At 42.9% G+C, this 16,183-nt stretch overlaps 1 protein-coding gene across 1 annotated transcript in view; it reads right to left on the reverse strand.

Annotated features, from left to right (window-relative positions):
* Positions 1 to 16,129, reverse strand: part of CPSF3 (cleavage and polyadenylation specific factor 3) — a 46,528-nt gene extending 30,399 nt beyond the window's left edge. Inside the window, exons 1-6 of the mRNA XM_032353357.1 lie at positions 15,927 to 16,129; positions 11,586 to 11,649; positions 10,374 to 10,471; positions 4,488 to 4,616; positions 3,097 to 3,274; positions 1,413 to 1,502 (exon numbers count right to left, since the gene is read on the reverse strand). Coding sequence (XP_032209248.1) covers positions 1,413 to 1,502; positions 3,097 to 3,274; positions 4,488 to 4,616; positions 10,374 to 10,471; positions 11,586 to 11,649; positions 15,927 to 15,976 — 609 coding nt within the window. The 5' untranslated portion in view covers positions 15,977 to 16,129. The remainder of the gene's footprint in view (positions 1 to 1,412; positions 1,503 to 3,096; positions 3,275 to 4,487; positions 4,617 to 10,373; positions 10,472 to 11,585; positions 11,650 to 15,926) is intronic.
* Positions 16,130 to 16,183: the final 54 nt, after the last annotated feature.

Genomic DNA, 16,183 nt, shown 5'->3' on the forward strand with positions numbered 1-16,183 from the left:
AACACACTGCTATAATACTAACTGGAAAGAAGAGCAACTAAAAACGTTAGAATTCAGATCTGCCTCCGCAGTAAGAAACTTTTAGAAAGAGGAATCAGGAAAAAATTTAAAACTGAATCTTCCCTGTTCAAGATAATTCTTTTTTAAACCATCTTGCTTTCCATGGATGGGAAAAGAGGTATTTCTCCCATTTTGATAAATCAGAGCCTGTAAAACACAAATAGATATTGTTTCTAATAGTTCTGTTTAAGAATATCCCTTAAACCTCACTAGGTCCGGCCCACTGGCCAGCAGCATGGGCGTCCCTGGGAGCTTGTTAGATGTGCTGAATCTTAGGCTCCAGCCCAGACCTACTGAATCCAACTCTGTATTTTAATGGTATGACCAGATGATTCATATGCAACATCAAAATTTGAGAGGTGCTGCTCTGAAGTACCAGATATAATGAAAATAACTTTTTTTCTGATGGTTAAAAAAAGCAACACAAAACTTCCCTTAAATTAAGATCAATTTATATGTAGGGTACCATTAGCTGAGTGAAAATGAATTCCTTTATGTGTTGCTTAGGGACAGCAATATGCCGGGATCTCTGATACTTGGGCGGTTGGGGGATGTTACAGGTGGTGAGGAGAGACAGTTCTTCCTTCTTACTAAATATATTTGGTGTATATATACATATATATATATACCATAGGCTCAAAAGATCTCTCTCCTAATCCCTGACTTCACTGTCACCAATACACATTTTTTAATTTGTTTCTCATCAGCCACCACTGTACCCCTCACCGAAAGCTCTGGGCAGTGACTTGCAAACTAACAGGCAGCTGGACGACACACACATAGAAAGTTAGCAGGGGCGATGAGCTGAAAGACAGCGACCATGGAAAAGGCAGTCGGGTCACACCATTTCTATACAACCCCCTTAAGATGTTCTATGAATTTGGGGTAATTCTCTTAGACGAAAATACTTCGTCTTTAATGGAGGTGGCCTATCATCTCTGATAGGAGACCAGAGTTAACACATTGAACAGCAAGAAGGTGGAGCTGTGCTAAGAGAAGAAAAAAAAAAATAAAAATACTAGTAGGGGCGCCTGGGTGGCTTAGTTGGTTAAGAGCCTGCCTTCGGCTCAGGTCATGATCCCAGTGGAGTCCCAGGATCGAGGCCTGCATTAGGCTCCCTGCTCAGCAGGAAACCTGCTTTTCCCTCTCCCTTCACCCCTCTCCCTGCTTGTGCTTTCTCTTGCTCTCTCTCTCAAATAAAATCTTAAAAAATAAATAAAAATAAATTTTAAAAAACACTAGTTCATTTACATCTGATAACTAATATTATGAAAATGGTATCATATTTTTCCCCCACTGGAAAAAATCCTGCTTCCATTACACTAATTAAAACAAACAGCACAAATACTTACAATAATAAGAATATCAGGTTTAATATTGGGAATTTCAGCTGCCATTAAGTGTCTGTCCTCTTGTCTTGAGAAATCACCTGTATACAAAAGCTGTGAAAAAAATAAAGGTAGACAGGATTTTGGAAGGTTTTGTTTTACTAGTGAAGACATTAAACTCATAAAATCTAAAGGTGAAGTTCAGTAGAAAAAACAGCCTACAACTGATGAAATTTAGATGCAGTACTTAATTATGTGTAATTAAAAGTGTGTATCTCAGTTCAGTTACACAAACCGTGCAGTGTTTCCATTATTCACTCTAACTTGGGGGAATGATACACTCCCAGACGTACCCAGCACAGACAAGCCGTGCATTAATAAACCCAAGAAGTGCTCTGAACACCGGGGACAAAAAGGGCATGATGAGGAAAAGAAATCTACTGAGGTATATGGAAAAACCATCTAAAGTGTGAGAAAAACACAGGGTATGCATCAAATTTCAAACATTGAGTTCAGATCTGCATTTGGGCTCTCTGCTTATTTTTTGTGCCTCTGAGCAAACGGTAGGGATAAATGATTGAATAGTACTTAGTACGACTGGATGTGTAAACAGTTCAAATCAATGAGCAGCTGCTAACAATTCAAGGCAATTATTACTCCAGAGCACTGACTCTCAGCTCTGCCTACACAGAGGAATCACCTAGGAAACTTAAAAAGGAAGGAAAAAAAGGCAAAAGCCATACCCTCAGAGTCTGATTTGATGAGTATTTTTTTTTTTTAAGATTTTATTCATTTGACAGAGAGAGAGAGATCACAAGTAGGCAGAGAGGCAGGCAGAGACAGAAAGGGAAGCAGGGTCCCTGCTGAGCAGAGAGCCCGATGCGGGGCATGATCCCAGGACCCCAGGATCATGACCTGAGCCGAAGGCAGAGGTTTTACCCACAGAGCCCCCTAGGCACCCCTTGATGAGTATTTTTAAACAGGGTCCCTAAGTGTCTCCAACATGCAGCAGACGTAAAAGCTGGTGCTGTCCTCCATCTACGTTTTACAAGGATGGTGGCAAGGATTCTGATGAACACCTGTCACTCATGCAACGCCCCGCCCCTTTCCGGGGCTTCCTGGTGAATCCCAGAACACCAAGGCCACAGGAATGCCCAACGAGGATTGAAAGCAAAACAGGTACAGCCACAAAGAAAGCTCTGCCCTCATAATTTTTCTAAAGGACCCTGGAAAGAATCAATCCTATGGCACTATGAAGGAACTTTAGTCTTTTGAGAAGCTTACTTTACTCTTTCTAATTTTGATACAGGAAGTCTTACTGTGGGGGTATGAACTGTGATATTTAAAAGGAAAAAGCAGGGGCTCCTGGGTGGCTCAGTGGGTTAAAGCCTCTGCCTTCGGCTCGGGTCATGGTCCCAGGATCCTGCAATGGAGCCCCACGTCGGGCTCTCTGCTCAGCTGCTCAGCGGGGAGCCTGCTTTTTCCTCTCTCTCTGCCTGCCTCTCTGCCTGCTTGTGATCTCTGTCTGGTTAAATAAATAAAATCTTAAAAAAAAAAAAAATGAAAGGAAAAAGCATCAGAGGATAAATTTTATCCTATGTTCAGTGTTTGACACCTTGCAGTCCTAGGAAATTTCCTTCAGTGTCACTTCCGGGCACAAAGCTCTCGCGGATTTCTCTTGGGGACGAAGCTGTAAGAGCGGGAGTACCTTCACACCCGCGATCTCAATCATGAACATGGCAGCTCCGAGGACGTGGCCCGCGTGGTAACACCAAAACTTGATTCCTGCAACTTCTTTAACTTCATGGAAGTTGATGGTTTCAATTTTGTCCATGCTCTCTTCCAGATCTGTCTCCGTATACAGCATGTCGTCTGCTGATATATTACTAAATATTTAAAAAGGCCAACACAAACAATTAAGGGCAAGATTTTTTAAACTCTTTGAACTCGAAGAGACTGTGAACAGAACAGCCACAAAAGTTCTTTCACTGTATGGATTATGCAACTTAGAATCTCTTGGACATTTTGGGTATTTTTTGACTCAGTAGTTATAATAATAAAAAGGTTTGGTATGTACAGCTATAAAGTGTGATTTTAAGCAAAGTGCATAGTACTCTTATGATGGTATTTCTCAATGTTTTTGTCTGCCCCAACACTCCTGAGATAAACTCGCTCAAACACTCACACATACTGAACCACAGCAGAGTTTCCCATCAGGATGTGAAAAGACTACAAATGTAGTGTAAGTTTTCTCCTGGAAATTATGCTAATGTACTTCTAAAAAAGCAAAAGGGAGTGGTGGTTAAGGCCACAGACTCTGGTGCCAGATCGCTTGCGTCCAAATCCCAGCTTTGTTTCTTCCTATGACCATCACAGGCAAATTACCTAATCTCTATGTGTCTCAGTTTCATCACCTGTAAAACGGGATTCGTAACAGAACCTACAGCATGAAGTCAAGATGAAGATGAGTTAACATATGTTGAGAAGTGAGGACTATGTCTGCACATGGTTAGCATTACTTAAGCGGTAAGCAGTATAATTACTAAGGGTAACTCTTCCATTCTTTTACATTTATATGTGAAGAATAACAAATTACCTCTGAGCTACTTTTGGAATATACAGATGTAAACTTTTGAAGGCTAATAATTTATGCTGTAAATATCACAAAAATGCTTCTAACTTTTCTTATCCTCTTATAACTAGAAAAAAAAAATCCTCAGGAATCTTTTTCATTTAAGATAGTAATCTGCTTTGATCAAATACTCTAAAATAAGATTTCAGTCTCTATTAGTGTATCATGAACTTGATCTCAAATTTTAATAAAATAATAAAATTCTGTTTACAAAATATTGTTAGCATACATTATCATTCACCCAAATTACAAAAACTTAAGGATGTAAAAACTTCATCAACACTTTATGGTCAGGAAGGTGCTGTGTTCACGATGGGTATTTAAGGAGTTGAAACTGAATGACAAATTAATGACAGCCTTATGCATAAAAAAGAGTGTCTCACTTCCAAACACAAAACGGTTCATAACTTGAACTTTATGTATTCTGCAGAAGCAAATTCCTGTATGAATCTAATAAAGCAATTCACCTGACTTTGACGTAATCTGAAAGAAGCCATCTATAAATAGCTTTCGTGGCATGAGTCATAAATGTTCTTCCTTTGAAACTCGTCTTCTGTAGAAACCAGGGCAAAGCTCCGCAGTGATCCAAATGGAAACTTAAAGAGAAACAAAAAGATTCGGTCAATTCTTAAAATACTACCCATCATGTACCATATGGAATGAAACTGCTGCTCACTGTACAGAAAAGCCCTATGTAACAGTTGCATCTGAATACTTTTAGAGCATCAAGGGGAGGTTATGTGCAAAGGAAAGGAATGGAGCACCCCATTCTGCAGGGCTGGTGGCAAAGGGATCCCAAGACCCAGATCACCACTCCAGCTGAAACTAAGAGCCGGAAGCTCAACTGACTGTTCTTTTGGTTTCTATTTCCTTGATTTCTGCTCTGATCTTTATTAAATCACTCTCTTGCTGGGTTTAGGCTTTATTTGCTGTTCTTCTCCAGCTCCTTTAGGTATAAGGTTAGGTTGTATATTTGAGACCTTTCTTGTGTCTTGAGAAAGGCTCGCAGTGCTATGTACTTCCTTCCTAGGACCCCCTTTGCTGCATCCCAAAAGTTTTGAACAGTTGTGTTTTCACTTTCATTTTCTTCCCTGAATTTTGAATTCTTCTTTAATTTCCTGGTTGACCCATTCATTCTTTAGTAGGATGCTCTTCAGCCTCCAGGTATTTGAGTTCTTTCCAAGTTTCCTCTTGTGACTGAGTTCCAGGTTCAAAGCATTGTGGTCTGAAAATATTCAGGGAATGATTCTATTTTGATACCAGTTGAGACCTGACCTGTGACCCAGTATGGGATCTATTCTGGAGAATGTTCCCTGTGCACTTGAGAAGAATGTGTATTCTGTCGCTTTAAAGAGGATGGAATGCTCTGAATATATCTGTGATGTCCATCTGGTCCAATGTGTCATTTAAACCCCATTTCCTCGTTGATTTGTTAGACTATCTGCCCACTGCAGTTGAGTGGGGAGTGTTAAAGTCCCCTACTATTACTGTATTAGTATCGATGTGTTTCTTTAATTTTGTTGTTAATTGGTTTATATAATTGGCTGCTCCCACACTAGGGGCATAAATATTTACAACTGTTAGATCTTCTTGTTGGATAGACACTTTAATTATGATACAGTGTCCTTCCTCATCTCTTATTACAATCTTTGGTTTAAAATCTAATTTTTCTGAAATAAGGACTGCCACCCCAGCTTAGAATAGATCAACGAAACTAGGAGCTGGTTCTTTGAAAGAATTAATAAGACTGATAAACCACTGGCCAGACTTATCAAAAAGAAAAGAGAAAGGACCTAAATAAATAAAATCATGAATGAAAGAGAGATTACAACCAATGCCAACGAAATACAATTATAAAAACATATTTATGAGCAACTATATGCCGACAAATTAGGCAACTTGGAAGAAATGGATGCATTCCTAGAGACATTTACATTACCAAAACTGAAACAGAAATAAATAGAAAACCTGAACAGACCCATAACCAGCAAGGAAATTGAAGCAGTAACCAAAAATCTCCAAAGAAACAAGAGTCCAGGGCCAGATGGCTTCCCATAGGAATTCTACCAAACATGTAAAGAAGAATGAATACCTATTCTTCTGAAGGCGTTTCAAAAAAATAGAAATGGAAGGAAAACTTCTAAACTCTTTTTATGAGGCCAGCATTACCTAGATCCCCAAACCAGGCAAACACCCCACCAAAAGGGAGAAATTATAGACCAATGTTTCTGATGAACATGGATGAAAAATTCTTGCCAAGATATTAGCCGGTAGAATCCAGTAATACATTAAAAGGATTATTCACTACGACCAAGTGGGATTTATTCCTGGGCTACAACAGTGGTTCAACATCCACAGATCAATCAACGTGATACACCACATTAATAAAATAAAGGACAAGAATTGTATGATCCTTTCAACAGATACAGGAAAAGCATCTGACAAAGTACAACTTGATTAAATCTTTCTTGATTAAAACTCTACAGTGTATGGCTAGAGGGAACACATGTTCATATTGTAAAAGCCATCTATGAAAAGTCCACAGCGAATATCATTCTCAATGGGGAAAAACTGAGAGCTTTTCCCCCAAGGTCAGGAACACAGCAGGGATGTTCACTCTCACCACTGTAATATAGGACTAGAAGTCCTAGCCTCAGTAATCAGACAACAAAAAGAAATAAATAGCATTCAAATCGGCAAAGAAGTCAAACTCCCACTCTAAGCAGATAACATGATACTTTATGTGGAACACCCAAAGACTCCACCCTGAAATTGCTAAAATCATACAGGAACTCAGCAATGTGGCAGGATATAAATCAATGCAAAGAAGTCAGTTGCATTTCTATACACTAACAATGAGACAGAAGAAAGAGAAATTAAGGAGTCCATCCCATTTATAATTGCACCCCAAATTTTAAGATGCCTAGGAATAAACCTAACCAAAGACACAAAGAATCTGTACTCAGAAAACTATAAAGTACTCATGAAAGAAATTGAGGAAGACAAAAAGAAATGGACAAACATTCCCTGCTTACGGACTGGAAGAAGAAATGTTAAAACATCTATGCTTCCTAGAGCAATCCATACATTAAATCCAATCTCTATCAAAATACCATCAACTTTTTTCACAAAGCTGCAACAAATAATCCTAAAATCTGTATGGAACCAGAAAAGACCCCGAATAGCCAAAGGAATATTGAAAAGGAAAACCAAAACTGGTGGCATCACAATTCCAGACTTCAAGCTCTATCACAAAGCTATAATCATCAAGACAGTATCGCACTGGCACAAAAACAGACACACAGATCAACGGAACAGAATAAGGAGCCCAGGGGCGCCTGGGTGGCTCAGTGTGTTAAGCCACTGCCTTCGGCTCAGGTCATGATCTCAGGGTCCTGGGATCGAGTCCCACATTGGGCTCTCTGCTCAGCAGGGAGCCTGCTTCCCTTCCTCTCTCTCTGCCTGCCTCTCTGCCTACTTGTGATCTCTCTCTGTGAAATAAATAAATAAATAAATAAATAAAAAGAAAAAGGAGCCCAGAAATGGACCCTCAATTCTATGGTCAACTAATCTTCAACAAAACAGAAAAGAACATTCAAAAGAAAAAGGACAGTGTCTTCAACAAATGGTGTTAGACAGCTACATGCAGAAGAATGAGACTAGACCGTTTCCTTACAGCACACACAAAAATAGACTCAAAATGGATGAAAGACCTAAATGTAATACAGGACACCATCAAAATCCTAGAGAACACAGGCAGCAACCTCTTCAACCTCTGATGCAGTAACTTCTTACTACACCCGTCTCCAAAGCAAGAGAAAAAAAAGCAAAAATGAACTACTGAGGGCGCCTGGGTGACTCAGTGGGTTAAGCCTCTGCCTTTGGCTCAGGTCATGATCTCAGGGTCCTGGGATCGAGGCCCACATCGGGCTCTCTGTTCAGTGGGGAGCCTGCTTCTGCCTCTCTGCCTACTTGTGATCTCTCTCTCTCAAATAAATAAATAAAATCTTAAAAAAAAAAAAAAAGAACTACTGAGACTTCGAGACAAAAATCTTTTGCACAAGAAAGGAAACTGTCAACAAAACCAAAAGACAACGGACAGAATGGGAGAAGATACTTGCAAATGCTTCATATCCAAAAATCTATAAAGAACTTAACAAACTCAACACCCGTATAATCCACTCTAGAAAAGGGCAGAAGACATGAACAGACATTTCTCCAAAGAAGACATACAAATGGCTAACAGAAACATGAAAAAATGCTGAACATCACTTGGCATCAGGAAGTGATCAAAATCAAAATGAGATACCACCTTACACGAGTCACAATGGCTGAAACTAACAGGTCAGGAAAGGACAGGTGCTGGTGAGGATGAGGGGACAGAGGAACCCTACTAGACTGTTTACACTGTTGGTAGGGATGCAAACTGGTGTAGCCACTCTGGAAAACAGTATGGAGGTTCCTCAAAGTTGAAAATAGAGCAACCCTATGACTGAGCAATTATACTAGGGATTTATCCCAAAGATACAAATGTATGATCCAAAGGGGCACCTACATCCCAATGTCCACAGCAATACCAGCAATGTTCACAATAGCCAAATTATGAAAAGAGCCCAGATGTCCACCAACAGATAAATGGATAAAGAAGACATGGTTCATATATATGATGGAATACTACTCCGCCATCAAAAGATGAAACCTTGCCATTTACAATGACGTGGATGGCAACAGAGGGTCTCATGCTAAGTGAGATAAGTCAATCACAGAAAAGTAATTATCATAAGATCTCACTCATATGTGGAATTTAAGAAACAAAACAGAGGAGCATAGGGGAAGGGAGGAAAAAAACAAGATAAAATCACAGGGGGAGACAAACCATAAGAGACTCTTATCATAGGAAACACACTGAGGGCTGCTGGAGGGGAAGGTGGTGGAGGGGTGGGGCAACCAGGTGACGGACAGTAAGGAGGGCACGTGATGTGATGAGCACTGGGTGTTGTATGACTGATGAATCACTGACCTCTACCTCTGAAACTAATAATACATTATATGTTAATTAACTGAATTTAAATAAAATTTTTTTTATAAAGCTCTACTGATAGGAATAATGGTGAAGACATAGGTACTGCTTCATCTGACACTGCATTATCTTAATGGATATATGTTAATATTTTATGAGGAAGATGAATTCCATTTAATTGGAAATCGTTATTGCTTCAAAATAATCAGTGTAATGCGATACTCTTCAATTTTAATAACTGGTTTGGAGGTTTTTTTTTAAGATTTTATTTACTTATTTGAGAGAGAGAGAACACAAGAGGGGGAAGGCCCAGAGGGAGAAGCAGACTCCTGATGAACAGGAAGCCCAATGTGGGGCTCGATCCCAGGACCCTGGGCTCATGACCTGAGCCAAAGGCAGATGCTTAATCAACCGAGTCACCCAGGCGCCCTCTAATAACTGTTTTAACACAGTTCTTTAATGCAGTTTTTAACACAGTTATTGAAATATGAAAGAAACAGACAACAGTGTGTAATACTGTCTTTTTATAATAAAGCCTTACCAAGTGTCCACTCATGGGGACACAGTTTTTCAAACTGAAGAAAATGTTGCAGTCAAAGAATACGTTGCAAGAAAAAGCAAACAAATCAACTAAAGCCTGACCTTTGAAAAATAAGTGGTGGCCCAATTAAAAAACAATCAAAAAAAGAAGTTCAACCAACTGAGCCACCCTGGCGCCCCTAAAATTCTTTTTATTAAGCATCCGACTCTTGGTGTTGGCTCAGGTCATGACCTCGGGGTCGTGAGACCAGCCGCACAATGTCAGGCTCTGTGCTCCGTGGGTGGAGTCTGCTGGAGAGTCTCTCTCCCTGTCTCTCTCTGCCCCTACCCCTACCACTCTCGTGTGCTCTCTCTAAATAAATAAATCCTAAAAAAATTTTTGTTTTAATTAAGTAAACTCTACCCTCAACGTGGGACTCAAACTCATGACCCCGAGATCAATAACCACATGCTCTGCAGACTGAGGCTGCCAGGTGTCCCAGAAAACACGCTTCTAAAACACCAGAATCAGGCGCCTGAGTGGTTCAGTTAGTTAAGCCTCTGCTTTCGGCTTGGGTCATGATCCCAGGGTCCTGGGATTGAGTCCCGCATGGAGCTCCCTGCTCAGCCGGGAAGCCTGCTCCCTCGCCACCCCCTCTGCTGGCTGCTCCCCCTGCTTGTGCTCACTCTCTTGCCAAATAAATAAATAAAATCTTAAAAAATAAAATAAAACACCAGAATCTTAAAATATGATAATGATCTTTATAGTAATAGTTCTTGAAAAACAGAGTCGTTAATAAAGAAAATAACTTACTGACTGATTAACAGGAGATCAATCTCAGCTGGGTCAATTAAATCGATATAAGGAAGAGCGTCCATTCCTTCTAGGCCAGGGTGGATCCCGCAATCCAGCTGAAGGAGCAGAGAGAAGGATCACAATCCCCTCCACGTATTCATAACAATCTACCAACACAATAATCAAGAAGGACTGTATACAGTAACATCCGCGATGCAATTCTTATTAAACATTTCAAATATGCCATTAACAATTCTCAATTTCCAAAACAAATAGAAAATACAGCTCACATTTAAGCCACAGGATACAAGATAAAAGACACCTTCTCTTCAGCTAGTTTTTGTGGTCACTCTAACAATGCGTGAACTCTTGTTCAAGAACTTTGGTATCAGAAGATGGTGAGCATTTTAAGTTTATGGACTCACTACTCCCAGATCTGGCTCTAGTGAGAAGAGTAATCAGAAATGGGAAACTTACCAGAAGAGAGCAACTGAAGTATTTTAAGGCGATGGGGACGGAATTCTTAAAGTCAGCCATTCATGACCTACCTGTTCATTCCGGGGACATTACTAGCACAGTAATACAATAAATGACTAAAAAACCAACGGTACCTGACACCTGCCTGTTCTGGAATGATTCAGAGAAGCAGAGAGGTGGGACCACAGGAACACCATGAGCCTTCGAGCCTTCGAAGTACCTATCTAGCGAGGACTATGTCATCATCTCTTCTAATCCCTCTGTCTCTCAGGGAAGGAAATGGGCTTAGAGCCGGACTGCCTTGCCCAAGGTCAGGGGCCCTGATGCAAACTTAGGTATCTAAGCTGCCGAACCAGGGCTCTGTCACTCCAGGCTGCACGGGGGTCGCTGGAGCTCCCCGTGGGCGTGGGCACCCAGTTCCTTGGCGCTCTGCCACTGGGGGTGGGGGCACCTGGGAGGGCAGTTAGGTTGGCTCGACCCTCCAAGAGTAGAAGAGGGACCTCGAAGAAGCAATAGTTCAGGAGACCTGGTTGACAATTTTACAATCTTAGACTACATCTTCTCAGTTTAATGCTTTGTCAAATTACTAAGTCGAAGTGTACACTATTACTTACATTCACGTTACACAGCACAGACTACATATACCGACTATGACATTTTTCTGGGAGCTAAACAGAGAACTACAGTTCTGGAAAAGATCGAACCCCCCAACCAGAAAGAGCCGTACCATTGTCCCAACGACAACATAATTACCATTATTTTTCTTCCTTTGAACTCCAGGATAATACATGATCTTCCTACTTCCTGCCCAGCTCCACTGCAAACATTCAGGGGGAGAAGAAAAGATGATTAAAAACAATCAAAATCAAGCCCAATAAATCCAAACATTTTTACAATGTAAATTATGCCCCATTTGAAGATAGCACTTAGCTGAGGCAGCTAAGAGTCTGAGAAACTTACACAAAGACAGGGATGAACATGTCTAAATGGGAAAAGATGGAAAGTGACCCTTGGGAGTTGAGGGATTTTGCAGCTGCTAAGATGGTGAGAGGAGATGGTACAGATACAAGAAACCCAAGGTTAAGCTCAGTCTTCTGAAGGTTAAGGTTAAATCATGATGTAATGGAAATCTGGCAGTTACGCAGACGATGGGCTCATACTTCCAGGATTAGCACTTAAATGTAAACCTGTAAGCACTTCAAAATTCTTTCGTTGCCTTTAAGAGCATAATATGTATTTACATTTTACATTATAGCTTAAATTTAAATAGACATTTTATTCATAGCCGTGCATCTCAGTCCCTTTGCCCTCTAACTTCTTAGTTCAAGACACTGGATGCCAAGCACTTCGACAATTTTCCTTTCTTCTTAAATGAGTACAACAGCCTTAAATTCCAGTTATCACAAGATGCACCTGAAGTTCAACCTCACCTGTTTTTCCAGCCCCTCACCTTCTCTGATGTCTTTCCCCACCCATCTAGGTAACATTTCACTCACTCATTCAATACCACAGTGCAGCACATGGAAATGCCGTGATCTCAAGGAACCTGGGCCACTTCCTGGGAGACACACATGAGGTGGCTCCCCAAGCGGAGATCCTAGTGCGGGGCGCCATGTTGATACAGAAAATCAACCAACCGCGGCGCTACCATGAATTCCTGGCCTCCCGCTCTCACTGGCCCACCAGGCAACCTCTTAAGCATCCCTAGCTCGGTTTCCTCTTCTGGTTTCCATAGCAACTATTTCAAACTTTGTCCCCGGTCCCCATTCTATCTTCTTCTTCACTCGAGGCAAGAGCCTTCTACAGCTCATCTTTGCCTGTTTCCCCGACTTCACTTACCAACCCAGCAGCACTGTGTCTCCCTCCACTTTTCCCGGAGCGATATGGCCGAGCTCGCTTACTGTCCGAGGCCCATCTTGCCACCACGTTCTCCACTCTACATGCTCTGTCCTCCTGAGGCCCCGGAAGCCGCTGCTTCACAGACTCTGCCCTTCCCATCTACCTTCGCCTCACAACGGACACGTGCTACTGCGTTCTTGCCTGAAAATTAAAATCCTGCCACTCTGATTTCCTTTAGTCCCGTAATTCCTTTCCCCCGCCCCCTAAGAGCTGTGCTCGCTCCCGCTGCTGGCTCCTCACCTCCCGTCCCTTGGTTCCCCGCAGGCTGGCTTCGGCTAACCTCTCCCCTGGATCTGTACTTGCACCGTGGCTCTTTGCTGCCAAGTGCAAATAGCCTTTCCCGCCCTTCCCTTGTTCCCTTGTTCCCTGCGCAGCCCGTCACCCCTTGCCAACATCCCTCTCTGAGAGCTTCTCCCTTGGCATTTCTGAGTCGTGACTCTGGTTTTCCTCCAGAGTTTCCTTCATACTCAGACGCCTCTGCCCACACTTCAAATGTTAGTACTGCGAGGGGCTCTCCTTGGCCCACTTCTCAGGTTTTGTGATCTTTGGTCTCAGGTTTTTGACATGCTGATGACTTCCCAGTCCATATCTGTAGCCCAGATGGATTTCTGAATTCCAGACCTCTGAAATACACTTGGCATTTAGCTCTTTCTCCTGGGCTATCACACAGGCACCTTATGTTCAAATGTGCCAAACTAGTTTTCACCTCAAGTCCCTTTAACTTGTTTTTTCCCCAGAATATCCCTCAGATATTGACACGATTGGCTCCTTTGTTTTATCTGGGTCTCAGTCCACATGTCACCTTCTGAGCCTCCTCTTGACTACCTTCTCTCGTTTGCCCTTCGCACAACTCTATCATAACATAACTACATGAAGTTACTCTATCTACGTGCTTACGGTTTGTTCCTCACTATGAAAAGGAAGATGCCGTATGAGCAGAGACATCGTCTATGTTGTTAACTACTATTCAGCTGCAGCACCTAATATGGAAAAAAATCTCAAGAAATACTTACTGACTAGAAACTCCCAAATTATAAACTTTGGAAACATTATGCTAAGTGGGAGAAGCTGAAGCCAGTCATAAAAGGTTACATATTATATAATCTCATTTAAGGGAAATGTCCAGAATAGGCAAATCTATAGAGAAGGAGAGTGGTGGCCAGGGGCTGGGGAAGTTGGGGGGAAAAGAGAGTGACTGCTGACGGGTTCAGGCTTTCTTTCTGGAATGACAAAATGTTCTGGAATTAGACAGTGGTGATGGTTGTACAAGTCAGTGAATATAGCAGAAATCACTAAATTGTACACGTCTAATGAGTTGTATGGTATGCAAAGTATATTTCAATAAAGTTGTTATAAAACAAAAGAATTCCCAAATTTATTCCAGACCTGCCCCAGCTCCCGCACTCCTCGAGTGAATAACACAACCTTTTACCAGTTGCCCAACCCAGGGATCCAAGGCATCCTAACACTCCTCTCCACAAATACCCCTTCCAATATACCCGACGAGCTACAAAACTATAAATAAAGATTTCACTTCCTTAGTCTCTGAAACCTACTTCTTTCCAACTCACTGATGTTCGTTTCATTCATTGCAAGCTCTCACTGCTTTTCACCGGCATTATTTCAATTTCGTCCTCCTGGATTCCCACCACCAAACCCACTCTTAGTCATCTGCTACACTGCTGATAGCAGTGATCTTCCTAAGCACAGTTCCTATTATATCCCTTCAATGCTTAAACCCTTCATTGGCTCCCTAGAACGGACATGATAAATACACAGACTCCTTAGTATATATTCAAGCTGGTCCCTGACAGCCTCTCCCACCTCATCTGCTAATCTTTCAGCCACAGCCACGAGGAAACCAGCCACAAACTGTGACCACTCTCATTTTCACCTGTGCCACTTCTGCTGCCTGGAACATCCTTGCCCAGCACTTGACCTGTCTTCAATTCCTACTTGTTCTTTAAGGTTCAGGTCATGCACTGTATTTTCCAGGATGCAGGAACTAGCCTTCTCTTCTCAACTTGTAGACATCCCTTTTCCGTAACTCTCCCAGCACTCAGTGCATGCCGATGTGTACATACACACAAAATACACCACTTACTGAGCACCTACTATGATCCTCACAGTAAGTGAGACCATATTAATTTCATGTGAGAAAAACAGGTTTGGGGAAGTTGCTGTCCTAGCAAGTGAGAGAGTAGGGACTGAATTCCAAGTCTGACCCAAAGTAAGGGTCTCCTATTATTCCAAACTGTCCTTCCGGAACTTTTCACTTTGCACTGCAATTCTTTCTGAAAGGGTGAATCCAGTTAACTTGGCGCTGTCTTATTCGCATCTCCAGTGCTTAGTGCGGTGCTGGACACTTGGTCAGTGTCTGCTGAACACAGGGAGAGAGGGCAGGTGTGAACTAGGCAGTGGGAAACTTGCGGTCGGTTCCCAGGAGGTGCTCAACTAGTCCTTAGGAATGGATGAGCAGACGCCGTCTACCTTCTGAAAAATGCACAGGTGAATGAGAGGCTAACCTGTATCTAATTATATGTCTGTGAATTCAAATTGCTTGTCTATCAGGAAAAGTTCTCCACAGCTGTTTCCCCTCTTAGCCCAATTGCAGATCTGCAAAGCGTTTCCCGGGCAGAAAGCCATCGCCACCGAAAGACGAGCCTTCTCATGGACAACCGAGAGCTGAGTTTTTGTCCTTAACACCTCTGCTCTTTCCCTCTCCCGTCTGTCTTATTCCGCTGGGGTCTGCAGTCAGAACGCCCAAACTCACAGCTAACCGATTCCCTCTTTCACACCTTGCTTGGCAAACGTCAAGTCCTGGAGGAAATAACAGATTTAGTTCTCCACACCGCCACAGCCTAACCCAGGTCCTCCTCTCATCCTGCCGCCACCAGCATCACCGCCTTCCCAGGCTCGCCACTCTGCAGCGCCCTGGGGCCCCGACTGTTTTTCCCGCCCCCGCGACATCTTCTGAGATTGAAGAATAAAGCCAAGTCCCGTTCCCCCTAGCCGGCCCGCTCCGATCCACCGCTCTCCAACCCCTTCAGCCTGAGAGGCCTGGCCGGCAGCTGCGGAACCGGGCCGGCTCCAGAGGCCTGCCGGCGAGGGGGCGACCTAGAAGGCCACCACCCGGCCACCCCGCCTCGCCTCCCACAGCCCGCGGCTTCGTTCCCTCTCTCGCTGGGCCCTTACAGGGGTCGGATCAGCAGCTGGTCACTCTCCTCAGCAGGAATCGCAGACATCTCGGAAGTCTGAAGGCGACGCGGGGCTGAGGGACAGGTGGCGGGAGTCTTCTAAATAGAAAGCAGAGCCACGGGGAACCAATGGCAGAAAAACCCCATCTACCAAGGGCACAGCTTCCGGCACTCTGGCGCCCGCGACACTAAGCCCCTCCCCCCGACTTCCGGTCGCCGACCCTAGGGCGCGAGGTTCCTCCACCAGTGGAGCCC

Source organism: Mustela erminea, chromosome 7, assembly GCF_009829155.1.
Source record: "Mustela erminea isolate mMusErm1 chromosome 7, mMusErm1.Pri, whole genome shotgun sequence".
Lineage (NCBI taxonomy): Eukaryota > Metazoa > Chordata > Mammalia > Carnivora > Mustelidae > Mustela > Mustela erminea.